General features: G+C 35.5%; 4 protein-coding genes across 4 annotated transcripts in view; 2 read left to right on the top strand and 2 right to left on the bottom strand.

Moving 5' to 3' along the window:
* The window catches only part of LOC134676439 (protein hu-li tai shao), a 43262-nt gene extending 24618 nt beyond the window's left edge, over positions 1 to 18644 (top strand). Inside the window, exons 16-20 of the mRNA XM_063534834.1 lie at positions 1452 to 1505; positions 2143 to 2298; positions 11015 to 11082; positions 11992 to 12125; positions 13502 to 18644. Of these exons, the coding sequence (XP_063390904.1) occupies positions 1452 to 1505; positions 2143 to 2298; positions 11015 to 11082; positions 11992 to 12123 (410 nt within the window). The 3' untranslated portion in view covers positions 12124 to 12125; positions 13502 to 18644. The remainder of the gene's footprint in view (positions 1 to 1451; positions 1506 to 2142; positions 2299 to 11014; positions 11083 to 11991; positions 12126 to 13501) is intronic.
* LOC134676431 (U4/U6.U5 small nuclear ribonucleoprotein 27 kDa protein) overlaps positions 1 to 20287 on the bottom strand; it is a 282614-nt gene that overhangs the window by 140320 nt on the left and 122007 nt on the right. The gene's annotated exons all lie outside the window — the stretch shown is intronic.
* The window catches only part of LOC134676438 (zinc finger protein 808-like), a 359726-nt gene that overhangs the window by 309617 nt on the left and 29822 nt on the right, over positions 1 to 20287 (bottom strand). Inside the window, exon 13 of the mRNA XM_063534833.1 lies at positions 13718 to 16212. The gene's annotated coding sequence lies outside the window, so the exon portion shown is untranslated. The remainder of the gene's footprint in view (positions 1 to 13717; positions 16213 to 20287) is intronic.
* LOC134676370 (uncharacterized) lies at positions 3151 to 7496 on the top strand. The gene has a single exon (XM_063534728.1). The coding sequence runs from the start codon at positions 3709 to 3711 to the stop codon at positions 7216 to 7218; it is 3510 nt and encodes a 1169-aa protein (XP_063390798.1). The 5' UTR covers positions 3151 to 3708; the 3' UTR covers positions 7219 to 7496.

The following is a 20287-nucleotide window of genomic DNA, read 5'->3' as shown; positions in this document are numbered from 1 at the left end:
AAATTCTATTTAATCGGAATCACCAACAAATAATAGTAGAAAATAATTGTATTACATGTAATGCTCTAAAATGTGAAAAGCGTTCTGCCATCGAATGAATAGACGCGTTCACATCGATAGCTAAACTGAAAATCGTAATTCAAGACCAAAAAAAGTAAAACAATGTTGCCACTGCAATAATTTGTTTATAAAATAGTAAATTTATTTTTATAAATAAACCCGCTAAGATTATTTATTGGTAATTTTACTCCTACGATTTTAAAGAGTACTTTTACTTAATTATTTTTACATAAATACAAGACGCGCTAGTAAAAAGTGGCAACATTGTCTTACTTTTTTTGGTCTTGATTTACGATTTTCAGTATAATAGATAATGATCGTTTTGCCTGTATTATAATTGAGATTTTTCCAAATTTATAAGCCCGACTTTTTTATAACGTGCATGATTTTTTTCTCTTTTTTAAGTAGATGGATATATGAGTTACAGTTACCAAAAAAATATTATTCAATACATGCTGTAGTACGTTTTACATTATATATTTTTTCACATAGCGAGGATAAATTTTGAGTTTTAGGGTTCCAAATTGTATGGAGATGAAGCTATGTGAAAAATATGATAGAGATTAATAAAATGTGATTATTTGATATATATATTATATTTTTATGTATGTATTATGTTATTTATGTTTATATAATGTGTATTTGTATTTTATATATTTATTTATTATAACTTAGGTATAGAGAACCTCAAAAACCGTTGCACATACTTAGTAAACAAGGCGAAGGGCACGCTCCACCGAAGGCCCAGCAAAAAAACGGGCAAAGCTTTTAACCGGTTTAGAAACGGTAAGTGTAATCGAAATAAACCGGTTTTGAGAGCTACCGGTAGTTTGGGTTTTCGGTTTTTTGGATTTCATTTGTTATTTCAAAATCGTGATGCATATTCAATATTCATACATTTCCTTCCGTTTTTGTACAGTAGTTATTTTTTCGTAACACACAAGAACTCGATAGAAATATCTCTTATTTATCGTTATATGTATTTATTTATATATTTTTTATAATATTACTAACTCTTTATTATATATCCTTCAATTTAGATACCTTTCATATTTCCTTCATGTATTTTTCATCAGCGTGTTGTTCTAATATTTTATTGGTAACGTTTTCAATCGTTGCGAGTCTGAGACGCGGTTATCACTCTAATTCAGGTCCGCTATCCGCACCGGTCTGTGAACGACAAAGCGCTATGCACGTATGTATCGTTGTCCCGGAGCGGTATCTGCAATGTGATGACCGCCTAAATAGGTTATGCAAACCGGTAAAAATTCAATGGTAAACCGGTTACTCATACTAAACATTTACCGGTTGCATTCCCTACGCCTAAATCAGCTCGACGCGGTTTTATTTTATTTTTCAATGCATGTGTTTGACGTGTAATGTCTTCGTAGTGGACACGACAGACTTTCTGCATGCCGAGCGGTCACATGCCGATCGGACCCGAGGTTAGTACGGCTTTTAGTAATAGATTAAGGTTTAATAACACATGTGTGGCGTTTTTAGACCAAAAGGTACTAATTTAAACTTTCACGATTATTAAACACCATCCTCGAAACGTCGGAGGTAAATCTTAAAACGTAAATACGCGATTAAGTCCCGTTGTCACAGTTGGATAAAAAGGTACTATTTCATAAGTGATTCTGGAAATTATGTCAGTAGCGTGATAAGGTACCTTTTGTCTTAAAACGACATGTTTATCTCTTCTGTGCACGATTTTATTTGGTGTGGAAAATATATTGGGAAAGATTTTTAACAAACCTGGCAATAATTTTTTAAAGCATAATTAATGGTTTATTTGATATGAAAAAATCAGGAGTCGTTTGTTAAAATCTTTCCCGAAGCTATCGCACTAATTCCTACTAATTTCTTAATGGTAACCGCCATTAATTTCCCACTTAGTTTCATTATATTGATTGGTTTATTTCCACCTCTCCCTTTTTAATTCGTTTTATTTAGACATTTGTTAAATTCTTTGTAAATTTTTTCCAATAATTGCAAACTACCTACGTCGGGGCAAAATCCAGAGCACAATAAATACAAGACTAGTTATACCGTTTTTTCATCGGCCTAACCTAAACACAGGCTCAATTCCCAAAGAGCGGGACCCAAACCTCTTGTCCGATGACGAGGTGTTCCTGGACTCGCCTGTCGGGTCCACCGCCTCCTCGGCCGTGACGTCACCAGCTCCGCCCGTCACTCCCGTGACCGTCGTCCGCGTGCAGGCTGGGGTCGTTAGAGGTAAAGGTGTAGGGAGTTGGGGGTAAAAGTAATGGCGCGTGAATGGAATTGAAAGGCGGAACCGGTTTATATTTTTAGAAATAAAAAACCGGTTCTTTAAAAAAGGAACTGGTGCGTGAATGGTGTAAAGTAATTGAGGTAAATGAAAAATAAAACTATGACTGGCGCGTGAATGAGTTTGAAATACGAAATGGATTTAATTCATGGAGTGATATTAATTGACCAATTAATAAATATTGACTGAATGATTTTATGAATTCATTTTTATTGGTTGAATGTTTTGCTTTGAAAAGGCAAATGAGTATGTTTCGCGTCGTATACGTATGAAAAAAAATTGTAAAACGTTTCAAGTAAAAAAGAGAGATTGAATGAAAGTGACTTCACAATCTTTAAACTATCTCTGGGGATCTTGTGGTGTCTTTTAGGCTTGTGAACCGTCTGTGGGGCCTAACGCTGACTTTGAAAATCGATTTTGTATCTCTGTTATTCCCGCAACATTGCGAGAGACAAAGATATCATCTTCGATATTTGATGTTCGGAATAGCCCCCTGTTTTAATGTTGCGTCTTCGTGTTTTGTTCAATATTGTCATCATCAGCTAATTAGGATCGTATTCTGTTATTATTGTCTGTCTTCGGATAATCTCTGTGATGTTAATATCATTATTGTGTCGTTTTTGTGTTTCATATATTGGGGTTATTTAAATCTACTCGTTTTTTAATCGTTCTTGTCCATTTACTGTTGTCCTTATATGTATATCCGCGTCATTGAATCATTGTTTCTCATTCAAACTAAACTATATCTGCTAATAGTATTTGTCAAACGGGTCTTCATGGTCAATTATACTAGCCCTTGAAATGGTTATAAAACTATTGTTAAAAACGTTAGATAAAGCTAATCCAACAACCTTCTATTTTATAATTTCCCGTGTCCTGTTTTATTATTAATTTCATTTGCTTTAGTTAGGAATCAGTCAGTTTAATTTGACTTATTCTTAACATGTAACAAAGTATCAGTTCCGCAAATCACTAATCCATATTTTATCGAACTTCAAGTTGAGTTCAGTTCAGAATCTTTTGGTGTGGATTGTTAGTGCTTTGTAGAGCTGGTCTGCACGCTTATTAATCTCATTGCAGGTACTAAGCTAACACCGGAAGCTAGCGAAGCACTGTCCACTAACAAACGATCATTGCATGACTATTCCCGAAACAGCAACGTTGATAGGATCATTCAGAAATATGATGATGATAAAAAACATCCCAAATGTAAAGTTAGTCTGAATGATAGGCTAGGTAATGAAGCTAGGGCTAATGTAGATGCAGTCAATGATCACAAGGAAAATGATGTTTTTAAATCTAATGTGGCTTTAAATTTAGATAATGAGGAAGTCAACCAAGTCACTAAAGATCCTATGGATCTTGACAAAAAGAGTAATCAAGACGATCTAAGCAGTAGGTCCAGCCTGTATTCCATCCCATCAATAGAATGGGACGGAAGATTCAGGTCCGATTACACCCTTCGAACCCAATCCTTGCCCAGGAAAAGGGTAAAGTCCACGACCAATTTGTTTAGAACTAGATCCCACAGCGGATTCCTAAATTCTTACATCAGAGACCCGGAACCGCATCATTTCCACATTCCTAAATGTAGATCTTGCGGGTCCAGCACTAACTCCTTCGTCTGGGAGGTTAACAAAGAAAGGAGAAGCCAGAAACCACATTCCGTGTATTTCTCAGTGGATAACATACACCAAGAATGTCAAAAAGAAGAATTGCCTGACATTGTTAAGGTCAAAGAGACGATAGTGCCCGTTTTCAAAGTAGCTGAAATTCAGGATGAATTTGTTGAAAGCCAAGAATTCAATGAAGATAACTATCTGGCTGATTTGAATAGTTTTTCTTCAGGAAATCAGACGGTTATTGAATCCGCTGATCAAAACGATGTCACAATGACTGAATCCAATGTTGTTGAAGACAATGTTCAAGTACAAGGAAACGACGGCATTGCTTCTAAAGCTGAGATTGTCCAAGTAGATTCGGAAAATACACACGATAATCCGGATACTAATGAAGGCGAATACCACAGCTTTTCAGATGAAATGGACTTTGAAGACGTCTACGAGAGTCCAGTCAAAGATCTAGTTGAGAAGGACATAAGGGATTATTCAGTGCCTATTAATTTCTATTGTGAAGATTACACAAAAAAAGAAAGTCCGAAAAAGTCGCCAAAGAAGATTATAGCGGCGATCAAAGATAATTTGATTCTAGAACCAATACTTGAAGAATCAAAAAGCTCTTATGACGAATCTGGTAGTTCCAATAATGATACTACTAATGTGAGAAAATATTCGGATACCGAGGATGTGTCTACCGAAGCAAGTAACGAAATTAGCGGCTCTACTGTGCCTACATTTGATGACCACGACGTTAGAAATAACCAATTCAAAGAAGTTGTAAAGAGAAATATCGAACCCTCTAGTGAAGAGATTAACAAACCCAGTAAAAATGACAATATTGTTGATGTTGAAATTCCTTGCGCAGGTATGCAGCTAAAATGCGAAATTACAAACCAAGAAAAAGACTTGTTTGCCCAAGATGTGGCACATACACCAAACGAAAAATTTGCGATGCCTAATACAACAGACGACAATGTATTCAAAATTCCCAATGTCATTCCATCACGAACCATAAAAAATGAAATTGTTGACGACGTAAAACTCCGAAAGTCTGATGACTACAGTATTGCGTCCAGTACCGAACTAGCGAGCTTCAATTCTACCGCAGAATTCGAGAAATATGAAGTTATAGCTGATATTTTAGGCAAGATCATAAATCGTATCGATGTACAAACAGAAAATGACTATTTGGTCAACATTCCTGTTTTTATGAAAGAAAGTGACGATCTTCATTTTGACTACAAAAATCCGACTGAAGAAAGTAAGTTGGATGTGTCCGATCAATCAGACAATGCAGAAATCTTTTCTATAACCAAAATAATTCAGGAAATCGAAGGTACTGCCACTTTTAATGAATCCGTGTCAACTGAAATCAGTGAAGTGGATAGTCAGCCCCACAAAATAGCCGAAGCCATTGTTTACTTCATATTTGAAAGTGCATGCACCGTTTGGGAAAATAAAGAAAAGAGTAAAGCGAGGATTGTTAAACGAGTTATAACTGTTGTGGACCCCGAAGATATACTGTTTACTGCCGCAAGTCTGTGGCCTGAAACAATTGATTCAAATGAAAAATTAAAGGAAATCGATAACAAACCAGAATCCATAAAAGAGCCTACAGAAGAGATCCCTCACCATAGTCCCGACAGCAGGAAAACGCGTACGCTTAATAACGCAGATGATGGTTTTAACAAGTTAAATTTAGGGCCAGAAATAATTAATGAGTTAATAGACAAAATAGTATTTGAGCCTGACCTTCATGATTTAAATAATGACATATCAGACACAAAATCTCTTTCATATACCGTTCCAAATTTAAAAGAATGTAATGAAGAGCCAACACAAATGTTAAGCCTAGGAGAAGATGCCGTAGATAATCTTCGGTATTTAAGCGACGAAACACTTTTGAAATCGAATGAAAACTTGAGAAATGTAGCCGAAAATAATGATACAAATGTGCAAGAATTAATAGGGGCTGATTCAGGAATTTTACCTGTTAACAGTAGCATCCAACCACAAGAAGGAAGCGACAATGACTATGAAGGGTCCGTCTACGACAATATTAATAATAATGTGCAGTTTATCGATAATGAACAAGAAAGTATACCCCTCGATTACCGACCTGAGAATATCAAATATTCCAATATTATTGATAATATTGAAGATGCCGAACAAACCGGAGAATTGCAAACTGATTGTGACATTACACTAGCATCTGTAACATCATCAAGGTTCGATACTTTCAATGACAATATTGAAATTGATACTAGAATACTCGATGAAATCGAAGATGATGATGTTGATGCAGAACTTTTGAATCAGTTGTGTAATAACGATAATTGTGAATCTATTGTCTCAGAAATTGTATATACAGTGCCGTCTGATCATAAAATACCAATTGATGCTGAATCAGGTGAATACGAATCTGAAGATGTTGTTATAAGTCAAAAAGATGAAATAATGTATGCTATTAGTTCTCATGACGCACCCAAAGCCGAAGAAAGCGCAGAAGCTTTTAATGAAACTTTCGTAATAATTCCTGACGAATGTTGCAGTTCTGCGCTCGGAAACGATATGAACACAGCGTTTGTACAAGACGATTATTTCAACAGTATATCCTCTTCACCGAACACACAGAAAACTAATTTCGAATCCTGTACAGAATCACCAATAGTGAACACCAGTAATAGTACACTTTACGAAAAAGATGATTCCATTCTTGGTTCGCCTTTTGTCAAAAGAGCATCCGTCATCTCTATGTCACAGACAGAACATAGAGGAGGCGTCAAATACTGGCTATCTTTCGATGAGAGCTTAACAGAAATAGACAGACACAAAGACTCCTACAGACCCGTCAAAAAGTTTAATGAAAACAAGATACCAAGCTTTTTCAAAGTCGATTTCGATAGCGACCTTCACGACAGCTACGAAAGCAGTTTTAAAAGATCCAGTGTACTTTTAGACGATTATAATAGTGGTGAAAGCAATGCGATGGAAGAAAGCTTCATATCGGCGAAACCTAACTCGAACTACGACACTTGCGATTCTGATCTATTGGAAAATATGCCTGAAAAAATGCTTCTTTACAATTCTAGATCTGAATTTAATAAAACCAATAAGCGTCTTTATTCCACATGGCCTCCGTTCGAAGATACGTTGTTTTATAGGATTATTTCTAAGTTTAGGATGTCGGAAAGTTTTGATCCAAGCGACTTGGATAATGTGGAGAAAATTAATATCACTCACTAGTTGTTAGTGATATTATAATACTTGTTGCATATATAACAAACGGAAACGCATCTTACAAATTTTGATTTACTTACATTTCGATCCGAATTTAAAATGTCGATAAATGACATGCAAGCTGACGTTGCGTGTATTGTTGTCATTGTTAAAGGTTAACTTATAGGGTGTAGTCAAAGAGAATTTGAAATAGAGAGTTACTGTCATGGTAAATTTATGTAGCTACAGTACACTTACTGCCATCTTTCGACAGACGATTAAGGTTATGACGCCATCGCTCGAAAAGATTGCACCATACCTTTGGCCTATAGTCGAGTATAGTCCGTTTTTTTAGCATTAGAAAGAACTTCGCAGAAGTAAGCTTGTGGTTCCAAATCCGGCACTTTTAGCGGTAATAATTTGAAGTAAATTATATGTATTAACCATGCTACATTAGATAAATCAATAATTATTAACAATTAAAGAGCCTGATAAAAACTGCACGCTTGCTTCTGTGGAGTTCTTTCTAATGCTAAAAAAAACGAACTATAGATGGCGTTAATATTGATATTTAATAAGTTAACACATATAAGTGAAAGAATAATGATTAAAGTCAAATTGCGTTCTAACAGTTTTATGTTCTGTCGAAAGATGGCAGTAAATTTACAGTGGCTACATAATTTACTTTGACAATCCGTCTCTTCTCTATACGCTCTATTCTCTTTGGTTCATAGTTTAACAAAAGCCGGTTTTCACAAACTAAATAATGGTTTTTTACATAATATTTAATGAATTGCCCCATAATGAATGATCCGCCCACAATTTAAGCGTAAGTATGTGATTTTCGCGCAAAGTTTCAGGAATAGTCACATCTTTTTAATGTTTACTATGCATGTTTTATGTTTTCATGGTTTGTATGTTTTTAGCTTCTTTATGTGAAGTGTAAATAAATAGAACAATTTCATCAAAGGTAGTGGTGATAATAATAATGTCGGGTGACAAGCAAAAGTCACTAAGTACTATCAAAAAATTAAAGTAACAACGCACTTTATTACACTTGTAACACGGTTTATTGTCCAATATTTTCAATGGTGTTAGTTAGTGACTTTTGCTTGTCACCCGACGATATAATCCTTAGTGTTAGTAATTATAAGGGAATTTTGTACTGAAAATGATGAAATTATTCTATTTAGTTCTTTTGTGTTTTTATTTTATGTGGCAATGTAGGGGAAAATGAACGTTTGTTTTGTTATTATTTTTTTACAATAAGTACATTAGCTTGGCATATATTCAAAAATATTGTAATACAAAAAATGGTGCCCCGATATTTTTGGATTTTGTACTGTGTTTATTATAAGTTCTTTGAGTTCTGCTAAGTTATTGTTTTCCTGTAAATATGTCCCAATTTTATTAAAATACATTTAATGCTTACGTGTTTGTTTATTTCCTAACTTATATAGTTCGTTTTTTTAGCATTAGAAATAAGGTAAACAATATTGATGTGTCTTTTAATAAAAAAACACAATTTAATAATAAGTTACGGCAAATATGTAACCATTATGAATCTAATACGATCATTTATATTCTTCTGCTTTCATAAGTAATAGTTCCTGATATTTAAAAAGCGTTTTTTAATTAAAAGACATATCAAGATCGCTTACCTTCTTTCAAGTTCTTTCTAATGCTAAAAAGTACTAATTATAGAGGTAATGTTTTGTCATGAAAATAAGACCCGGCTTGTCAAGTATGGACTATAGACCTTATATGAATATGTATGCATTCTCATTCTCACTGCCAAGTCTGTGCAAAGTTAGCGTGGTCAGATTCTACGTATTTTGTATAGCCTGGGTTCCTTTCAAGTAAAAACATTGCTTCTTTTTATTTCACTGCCTTTACTTGTTTTTTTTTAATAAGACTGCCGAAATTGCTTTTCATAACATAAAGAAACTTCGACTCCTCTGGCTTGTGTTATATATTTTTATAAATTAATCTTAAAACCACCACATCATACAAAGATATAATGTAAATATAAATATGCCAGTTTATTTATTTTAAATAGGTTCATAAATAGTAACAACTATACGCCGTCCGTACGGTGAAGAGCTAACCGGTTTCTATTTTACGGTTAATTTAACCGGTTAGTCATGCAAACACCAAATAGTAAATAATAGATACAAAGCGGCAAGCTTTCCTAGGCCGTTAAAACATCTATCTAGACAAGAAACAAGAAAATAGTATGAAAGCGTTTCAACAGTCTTATAACCAGTGATCGGACAAATCATCGGAAAACCATCAAAAATCATTTATATCTCAAAATAGGACAAGGTTTATTAAACTCATATTATGTACACAGTATCTTTATAAAATTTCTAGATTATACTCAAAAACTGCAGTTCAAAATTGTTAAAAAAAATTGTATCATGTTCCATACCATATTTATTTTTGCGATAAATTGTCCGATCTTTGCTTATAACACTGCACATTCTATGCATGAAGCGTTTGGATGGTTCGGTTCGCTCCGCGAACGCCGCTTCATATTAACGTCGTTCAGAGGTGAGTCACGCTTGCTTATATTATTTTATGTTGTTACTAATATATTAATATTTATTGTAAGTTTGTTTAGTTTGTACCGTCATTTGGGCATTTTTATTTAAAGTTGTACCGAACATTTTTGTGTTAGCATTGGGAATTATTATATGTACTCGGAATCACAACCTTTTTTCAATTTTTACCGAAAAAAATAATGCCCCAAAAATGTTCGGTCCGTTTGGTTACGGTTTTCAATACAAACTTCTATGACACGTAACTTCTACGTAACAAAACAGACAATAAAATGTATTCGTTTGCATTCTAATGTTCGTATGCAACTTTAATATGTAACTTGCAAAGATATATTAACCACTAGCCGCCCAGAGACCTATAAAAAGGTCTCCTGTTCCATTCTAATTTGAACTTTGTGTTGACAAAATAAAATTTCATTTTGCTTGGCAAGGCTTGACGTATGCGGCTAGAGGTTATTATATAATTTATTGGTTTATTAATAAGTAGCGATTTAATCCGCTACAATTGTTGTACCTAGCTAATTTTTAATGTAAATTAAACTTAAAAGTGACGTACAGATGTACTGCATAATTATTATCTATCGTATTTTTACGGAAACTTCCGAACGTGTCTTGCTATTTCTGTCAGCCTCGGTACAAAAAATACAGAGGCTTACTGAAGTAGCATGACAAATACGATTTAAGGGGTCATCCATTAATTACGTCACACGAATTTCTAGGTTTTTTGACCCCTCCCCCCCTCCTTGTCACACTTGGTCACATTTGGCAAACCCCTCCCCCCTAGTGTGACGTCACATTTTTTCTACGAAATCGCCAAATCGAATTAAGTAAGTACCTAAGTATTATTAATATTTTATCAAAATATTTTTGACGATATAAATATTAGTAATTTTATAACCTAAAACTGCTTAGGAAGGAAAATTAAACGAATAAAAACGATTATCGTTTGAAAAACTTGTTATTTAAATGTACAGCGAATAAAATAATTTAAATAAATTTTTGGTTACTGATGAAGTTAAAGTGACGTCACAAAGTTTGTGTCTCCCCCCTCCCCCATGTCACAATATGTCACATTTTCTTGACCCCCTCCCTCCCCCTAAACGTGTGATGTAATTAATGGATGACCCCTTACCGAGAAAATACGATGGAAAACAATGCTATGATTCATATGGGTTGACTTATGTGGCTTTAATGAGAAGGGTATAGTTTGTAGATTTCTAATAGGCTAATCCTTATACTGACGTTTTAATGATGGTTTCCAGGCGAGCACACCGTCAACGGGGACCACTCTGACGCCCACCAGAGCACTTTCTCCCACAGCAGTAAAGAAGTCAGTAATACACACACACACACACACACACACACATACAGAATAACACAGAATAAGTAATAGTAGTAGTAGGCCGCCGGAAGACGCTGGATGCGGATCGCTTCCAACCGGTACGAGTGGAGCTCCAAGGGGGAGGCCTATGTTCAGCAGTGGACGTCTTATGGCTGAGATGATGATGATGAAGTAATAGTATTATCATACAGAGCGGCCACGCACCGCCCCGCCCCGACTCGCATTACCTCGCCCCGCGACCGGCCGCGACATGTATCTGGCGGACTTCTGGCGTCCTCTCAGTAAAGCGACACATACACATACACAATGACGCGTGTACAGACGTGCCGCGCACACATAAACGCAAATGATTTTGATGTGTAGCGTCTCCGCCCTGTGGTAATAGTACATTACTATAGACTTTGTAGTGCTTTTCTCAAACTGAAATGAAATAATAATAAAAATGATGATGATGATGATTGTTTCATGGACATAAAACATGGTCATCAATCAATTTTGGTGCCTAGCCAAAGTGCTAAGCCGCGTGTGGCGCTGTCGCCACCTAGCTGCCATATCTGTCCTGATTGTAACAGTCGCGTTTTGTTAGAGTGAGTCTTCTGTACCTATAGTTCGTTTTTTTTAGCATTAGAAATAAGGTAAACAATCTTGATGTGTCTTTTAATTGAAAAACCCATTTTAAGAATAAGTTACGGCAAATATGTAACAATTATGAATGTAATACGATCATTTATATTCTTCTGCTTTCATAAGTAATAGTTACTGATTTTTAAAAAGCCTTTTTAAATCAAAAGACATGTCAAGATCGCTTACCTTCTTGCAAGTTCTTTCTAATGCTAAAAAAACGAACTATAGTACTATTATATATTCTGTGACTTAACTAAGAACTTGTCATTCCAGGGCTCCCCATCCAAGGAGGTGTCGACAGAGGAGTCCCCCAAGAAGGACAAGAAGAAGAAGAAGGGGCTGCGGACGCCGTCCTTCCTCAAGAAGAAGAAGGAGAAGAAGAAGGACAAGGCGCAGCCCGCCTAGAGGTAACCACACCTCTATTACCTTTAGCGTATCTTTCTTCTTCCTCGCGTTATCCTGGCATTTCGCCACAGCTCATGGGAGCCTTGGTTCCGCTTGACAACTAACCCCAAGAATTGGTATAGGCACTAGTTTTTACGAAAGCTACTGCCATCTGACCTTCCAACCCAGAGGGTAAACTAGGCCTTATTGGGATTAGCCCGGTTTCCTCACGATGTTTTCCTTCACTGAATAGCGACTGGTAAATATCAAATGATATTTCGTACATAAGTTTCGAAAAACTCATTGGTACGAGCCGGGGTTTAAACCCGCGACCAGATTGCAAGTCGCACGCTCTTACCGCTAGGCCACCAGCGCTTTTTTTCTCCTCCTACCTCACCTCTATTACCTTTAGTGTATCTTTGTAGCAGTGGTGGCCGAGTGGATATGACGTCTGACTTTCAATCCGGAGGTCGCGGGTTCAAATCCTGGCTCGTACCAATGAGTTTTTCGGAACTTATGTACGAAATATCATTTGATATTTACCACTAGCTTTTCGGTGAAGGAAAACATCGTGAGGAAACCTGCATACATCTGCGAAGAAATTCAAAGGTGTATGTGAAGTCCCCAATCCGCATTGGGCTAGCGTGGGGACTATAGCCCAAGCCCTCTCGCGCATGAGAGGAGGCCTGTGCTCAGCAGTGGGACGTATATAGGCTGAAATGATTATGATGATGTCGTGGCATCATCCAATGAGCCCTACGAAAGACAGTACAATTCGACAATGTTTAACAATTTTAAAATTGAATAATTTTACGGTTTAGACTCACTTGTTGTTAGTCACTCGCGCGACATGTTTCGGAGAGCCTAGGTCTCCTTTCTCAAGCACTAACAGTGCGAGCAGCGTTCACGACGGCCGTGTATCGCGTACTGCGGCTCGCCGCGTCGCACGCTGCTAAAATTATTCAATGTTAGTATGTCTCACAACAGCTTAAATTCGAATTTTAAAATTCATTTATTTACGTTACATGTCCGTCTTTGGGTCACAGACTTACATAATTATGTGTACCATTATGTAAACTTAAGTGGTTCAGTAGTTTCGGAGAAAATAGGCTGTGACAGACGGACAGCCAGACGCACGAGTGATCCTATAAGGGTTCCGTGATTTCCTTTTGAGGTACGGAACCAGGCAATATTGATATAGAAGTGTCCTCTTTACTATTTTCGTTCTTTAACCTCTAGCCGCCCAGAGACCTATAAAAAGGTCACCTGTTCGATTCTAATTTGAACTCTGTGTTGACAAAATAAAATTACATTTTGCTTGGCAAGGTTTGACGTATGGGCGGCTAGATGTTAAACGAAATAAACAATGAAGTAATAATTTGTAATATCTCCTTGTTTCAGATAAAATTACTACAAATCACTGCCATCTCGCTTTCAAGATACTTGTAATTTTTTAAAGTAAGGCGCGAGCCTGCCGGCATTGTGAGTGGCTTCCGCTTAAGAGGGCCACGCGATTCTCCCGAACTCATATTTACAATTACACACATCACCAAAAATATTTTGAGAATCTGACATTTCTTCAATACTATTTGGAGCATTCCATGAAATAGTATACCGCTGTTCTAAGATTTGCAGGTATATGGTTTTTTTCTGTTACAACGGATGTAAAAAATGCTCAGTAAAGTAATCATTGACTCGACGGTGACAAAACCGGTGTTATACGAAATAAAATGCATTTGTACGGGAGAGCTTTTGGAATGCCCCATTTGGGCTTAAAAATTCACCATGAGATGAAAAATGTAACTAGTGCGAAACCGGTATTTTTTCACGTAAACCGGATTGTCATTCGTTTACAACGGATAAACCGGTTAAACTAGCCTTGGATTGGTGCTCAAATAAAACAGTGTCAGATTTTTCTAATATTATTGCGGTGAATGAGCAAAATGCCACCTCGATTATAATTGTCTCGTAATAACCATACTTTTTGTTCTTGTAAAGTTGTAATAAGATTATGAGTTATGACGATGCTCATCAAAAATATTTGGAAATCGTTTACCTATTTGTTGTTTATTACGAAAAATATAATATAATAATATGTGAGGCGATATAAGGTTTAAAATTGTGAATGTTGTATTCGGGAGCTATCGTGTGACAGTTTCGAAATGTAATAGTATGAACAATTTGACAATTAAATAATATATTTGTTTTGAGCGTACAAAGTTCAAGATTTACTTTGTGAATAATGGGATATATCTAACACTGCCTAAATATACTGATAGTGATAAATGTCATATTGTTTTGACTAGACGCATAACTTGTGTAAAGATACTTGCCGTGTTTTGACAGTGGAACAACATATTGACAATTGTCAATCCTTGCAACAGTTGTATGAGAGATGACACTCGCAACTTTTGCAAACAGGCTTGACATGTGTCAAAACGTCAGCGATACATGAAGCTGAACCGGTAGATAAAACCGGTTTTGCACACAGCGACATCTATGTTTACAGAAGTGAACTAAAGCCCGATGTTTTTATTTATTTGGACGATTTCATTTGACAAAATTTCACTTGCCAACTATGGTCCTTTTTTGATATGGTTTGAAGAACAATAATATTTTTTTAATTACTTAAAACACTTTTTTTTACTAGCGCACTTACCAGCTATGTTTAAATTAGAGAATACAACCTGGTAAATGTTATTGAAATTACTGGTAAACCGGTAAATAACCGGATTTTCTGATACTTAATATTTACCGGTTGCATTCCCTAGTTAAAATATATCCCAGCCGTCTAAATATATATACATCTTCCCGACATCTTAGAATTATATACATATTATATATATTCGGGAATGATGAAATATTTGGGACAACGCTTAGATATTTTTATGGCTGTAATTTAAGAAATACAGTAATATATTATGACTTTGGCATTCGCCTCTGTAACCCACCGTTATTACTAAAGTGCAATAAAATATGTATATGTAAATTGTATTTTTTAAAGATATATTTTTATTGTAATTGTTATTTTAATTTAAATATTTTTCTCACATTTTATTCATATGCATGACGAACGTATGTGATGCCTTGTGCCTTCACATGACGTATATCAGTTGCGGTTATCACTAATGCAGAACCGCACGCCGCTCCGTTGTGCGAGAGAGACAGCGCTATGGACGTAACCATCCTTCACACACTTGACGTAAATATTAAATATCCATTATTTTTTTTATAATTATTGTTCTTCGAACCAATCGTTTTGGTGCGTATCGGGCATGTAATGCTTTTCGTGTTAGGGGGCCACCTTTCTTTATTTCGGCCCTACGCCACTTGTGCTTTTAAAAATAATTATGAACATTTTATGTATGACTATGTGGGTAGATGCGACAAAATATATCGAGAAATAATGACAATATTCAAGGTGATAACAGTGTCAAAAATAAGGGGCCAATATAGTTCAGAGAGTTCCGGCTACTCTCCAACACTTGATCAAAAAGTGTTCAGATAGTTTTATCACATTAACTGTACCCTTATATTTGCCGTTGCATATTACCAAAAAGAAAACTCAAATCTAATTCAGTAAATTAACTTGAAAAAACGCGGCGTACATGAGCCTATTTTTACATTTAAAATTGTTTTGTTATTGTTATTATAGATGGCGTTACTGGTACATAAATTAGAGAGGCTTTAGTATTGTGTATTTGGTGTTTGAGACGGCAATATAAACTCGAGCAGTATTTTCGTGGATATTGTAATGATACTTAAATATAAGAAACATAACTATCGATTGAGAGGGACAGGCAGTTGTCCGTCAAAATTATGGGTAAAGTAATTGTGTGCACTTTACAGCGTTTTTTTAAAGTTAAACTACTGGTTGTAATGTTTTAACTGCCCGCATAGTTATATATATACATTATTATTAGGTAATCAAACAAAATATTATAATGTATGTTAGCTACTTATGTAAAGTTAAGTATACTCGCCTACACCTTTTTTAAATTATTTCCAGTTAATTGGGACGTAACTATTATTTTGACAGGTTTTAGGGTTCCTCAAATGTCACAAATAATGTAAAAGGCTGGACCGTATCAGGATAAAAGCGAATTTAACCTTTTCGACGCCAACGACGGATTAATCCGTCACAGACCAAAATAGACCTATACATATGCGTGCATAAAATTCAACTTCGGTTTTGACACTACGGTGACGTGGCGTCCGAGTGGCAGCTTTTGCGTTTGACACGGCGTCGAAAAGGTTAAGTACCTTTCTATGTTAACTTGATGAGAGTGACCTGATAGTCATACTACATCCTTTAACATCGCTGGTTGATATGAGTAATAAAATCTACAAAACACACTCTTACTAACAAAAGTTTACAAATGCAAGAGAATATCCTGAACCATGTGATGTTCCTTTCACCGCTATAAGGTATCTTTATTCGTGGAACGTCACATATAGGCCACGAATGCTGACATATGGTCTACCGGTTAATTGGAGGTTTAAAGCCTTTGGACTCATAGACGACGTATCTCGTCCAAATAATATCTAACGACAACGTAAGGGTTAAAATTAGAGATGCAACGGATAGTTGTTTGGCCGGATACCGGATATTCGGCCTGACCATCGGCCGAATATCCGGTATCCGGCCGCCGGAACTATATCTACATTTCGGTTTTTCAGGTGCGCATTCTGCAGGTTTGACCTGTTTCCTAGTAAACGTTCGCGCGGACACATTTCTAGGTACGAAATGAGTGCGCGTGCAAGTCAGTGGAATGATTAAATATAGTAAAATAAAGGCGGGATACCGGATAGTAACCGGATATCCGGTGCATCTCTAATTAAAATATCAGTCCAGCCTAACCCACTCAGGTGCAGAACCCTAAAACATTTGCTTGCTATAAGTACATCCACAAGAGATTGTACATTTTGTTATAAGGAGATCATTTAAAGCTATATTTTTTATTATTTTTATTTTTTAAGGGCAGTATGAATATTTGAAAAAATATATGACAATCATGGCATTTACAGCTGAATCGTAATATATTTTAAGATTTATTTTTGTATTACTTTAAGTTAATATTATAAATATGAATTAATTTCATTCGTACATTTTAGTGCATGCTTCGTCAGATAATTGTTTTAATTTTCGTAAATCGGTTTTGTTGTATTGATTGAAAATTAACCGGTTAATGTTAGCTTGATAACCGGTTTTCCTTAACATTTAATTTGGAGGCATTACAAGGGTTTTGTTTTATATCGTGATATTTTATGTAGTCTCGAGATTTAGTGGCTATCATTACGTAAAAATGACCTTGATAACACCTTAGCGGTGAAATAAGAATTACGTATAATCAATTTAATTCGACAATAGTACATTAGTGATTTAAAAAATATGCAAAAAATACTTACGATATTACCGAAGAGAATTTGAAATAGAGAGTTACTGTCATGGTAAATTATGTAGCTACAGTACATTTACTGCCATCTTTCGACAGAAGATTAAAATTGTTAGAACGCCATTTGACTTTCATCATTATTCTTTCTCAGATATGTGTTAACTTGATAAATATTAATATTAACGCCATCTACTCGAGAGTAGGCCAAAGGTATGGTGCAACCTTTTCGAGCGATGGCGCCATAACTTTTGGCCTACATTGGAGTAGATGGCGTTTATTTCAATATTTAATAAATTAACACATAACGGTGAAAGAATAAGGATCAAAGTCAAATGGCGTTCTAACAGTTTTAATGTTACGTCGAAAGATGGCAGTAAATTTACAGTGTCTAATTTACTTTGACAATCCGCCTCTATACACTCTATTCTCTTTGATATTACTATAACAATTCAGATATTCATACTGTCAGAATCAATTTGACATTACCTAGATGGATCTAGAGTTTGTAAAATGACAAGTTGTTTGATGTTAAGGTGCTACACGCACCTAGGTATGTGTAAAGTTGACTTGGGAGGCGCCATTTTTTAAATAAAATAAAGTTTCTTAACTGGTTAAATATCACTGAATTAAATCTTGTTACTGACATAAGCGACACATGCATTTTGAATTATATAAAATTAATGAATACCTGACGTATTTCTTTCTTTTTTTCTGTGTAGTTAATATGTTATTTACTAATAAGATGTACTTTAGTTTTTGGTGACGTATTTGCATTTTTAACCTTTTGAACGCGCATCCATTTGCCGCCACTGACGCCACGGGGGCAAAATTTAGTTTTTTTAATAAATAATGCCAACCTAAATGTGGGGTGTTGTTCAGTAGATATTCATCAAAAAACGATCGAGATCAAATGCAGTTTTTGGCGTCGTTGTCATGATTTTGCGTTGACGTCAATTGCCGTCAGTGGCGTTCAAAAGGTTAACCGACTTCTTAAAAGAGTAGGTTATGACTTCGACCGTATTATTTTTGTTTTGTTAATGTATATGCGAACTTAAAAATGGCGCCCTCGACGAAACTGTAGTTTAAATATCGACACCGGCATTGCAATTTTATTGTACTTTTAATGAAATAAATTATTAGTTTAAATTGTGGCCTTTTCTTTAAAATCTAAGAGCAAGCTACGGAAATAGGTTTGCAATATATAGACCAACGAAACCCCTTCAGTTAGTGTGCCATACTATCATTATTAATTAATCCGGGCGTCTGGCAGCTGTTCAGCGGTGGGTGTGAGAGGGGTTGCATGGAGTTACCACTCTTTCTTTACTTATAGTTCGTTTTTTTTAGCATTAGAAAGAACTTGCAAGAAGGTAAGCGATCTTGACATATCTTTTAATTGAAAAACGGTTTTTAAAAATCAATAACTATTGCTTATGAAAGCAGAAGAATATAAAAGATCGTATTAGATTCATAATTATTGCATATTTGCCGTAACTTATTTTTAAAATGTGTTTTTCTATTAAAAGACACATCAAGATTGTTTACCTTATTTCTAATACTAAAAAAAACGAACTATAGGTTGACTTAGGTATTCTATATCTTGCTTTGACAGGGTTAATAAAATGAAACGTATAAAATTCAAATAATTTTATTACTTTTTTACAAAATCAACAACCTGCATACAACACCAAACAGTAAGTGTCAAACATTACACAATACCGTAGTTTAAAATCGTAGTTTACAAATAAAATACAAATATCTGGGAGTCTTGCTCGGAAAACATAGAAAAACTCAAAAATGCGCGTTTTTCCAGAGATAAGACCTACCTAGATCGATTTATCGTCCCCGAAAACCCCCATATAGCAAATTTTATCGAAATCGTTTGAAGGTATAAAAATATATCAGATAATTAGAATAAGAATGACAGTTTGAATAATATTTTATTCGTTCGGTCACACAGCGCCACTTGCAGCATCCCACTAACACGGGGTTAACCTGTTAAGCCGTTATAACCCAGTGTCTGTACTGGTAACCATGGTAACTCCAGGTTTAACCGGTTGCCCCGGGATGGTGCAAGTGGTCCTTAATATGAAAAATTATAAAGAATGATTACAAAGCAATGGGAGTCACTGAAAGGAAATGAAAATCATAAAAAGTTTCGTTAACACATTCACTGTCAACGTTTTCATGGAGCTACACATAGATTGACATAGATTAGTATATGTTACTTATTAGTGTTATTACTGGCGCTACGCTCGTAGCAGGTCCCAGCGTTTTCCCGCTTTGTAGAAGAAAGCGACTTCGAACAGAGAGCCCGCCGAGCGGCCCGGGCACTCAATGTGTTAAACAACAGCAACCAGATACACAAAAACAGACAAATACAAAAATTAAACTGCATTTCATGATGAAACTTGCAGTTTGGTGCTTAAGTACTTTTACACTAAATTTTAAACCCCCACCCAAATATATTTACACTTATAATAAACCTTAATAATGAAAACTTAACCCTGTACAGCGGCAACGCCTTAAAATAATAACCCTTCATGTGCCACAGTGAAATGCGTCAAAAGAAAAAAATTTAATGTGCCGTAGGTCACAGACGGAGTTTTTGAAAAATCTTACCGCTTTTTTTAGATAACAATACGAACCAAAAATTCAATTCGTTCGTTTTTTTAGCATTAGAAAGAACTTGCAAGAAGGTAAGCGAGCGAAGGTTAACATGTCTATTAATTGAAAAACGCTTTTTAAAAATCAAAAACGATTACAGCAGAATAATATAAATGATCGTATTA

Source organism: Cydia fagiglandana, chromosome 24 (genome assembly GCF_963556715.1).
Source record: "Cydia fagiglandana chromosome 24, ilCydFagi1.1, whole genome shotgun sequence".
Classification (NCBI taxonomy): domain Eukaryota; kingdom Metazoa; phylum Arthropoda; class Insecta; order Lepidoptera; family Tortricidae; genus Cydia; species Cydia fagiglandana.
Note: the sequence above shows the minus strand (reverse complement) of the source record. Positions and strands in the feature narration are given on the sequence as shown.

Excerpts from the sequence above, each read along its gene's own strand:
- LOC134676370 (XM_063534728.1), top strand. The coding sequence starts at position 3,709 with ATGGATCTTGACAAAAAGAGTAATCAAGACGATCTAAGCAGTAGGTCC.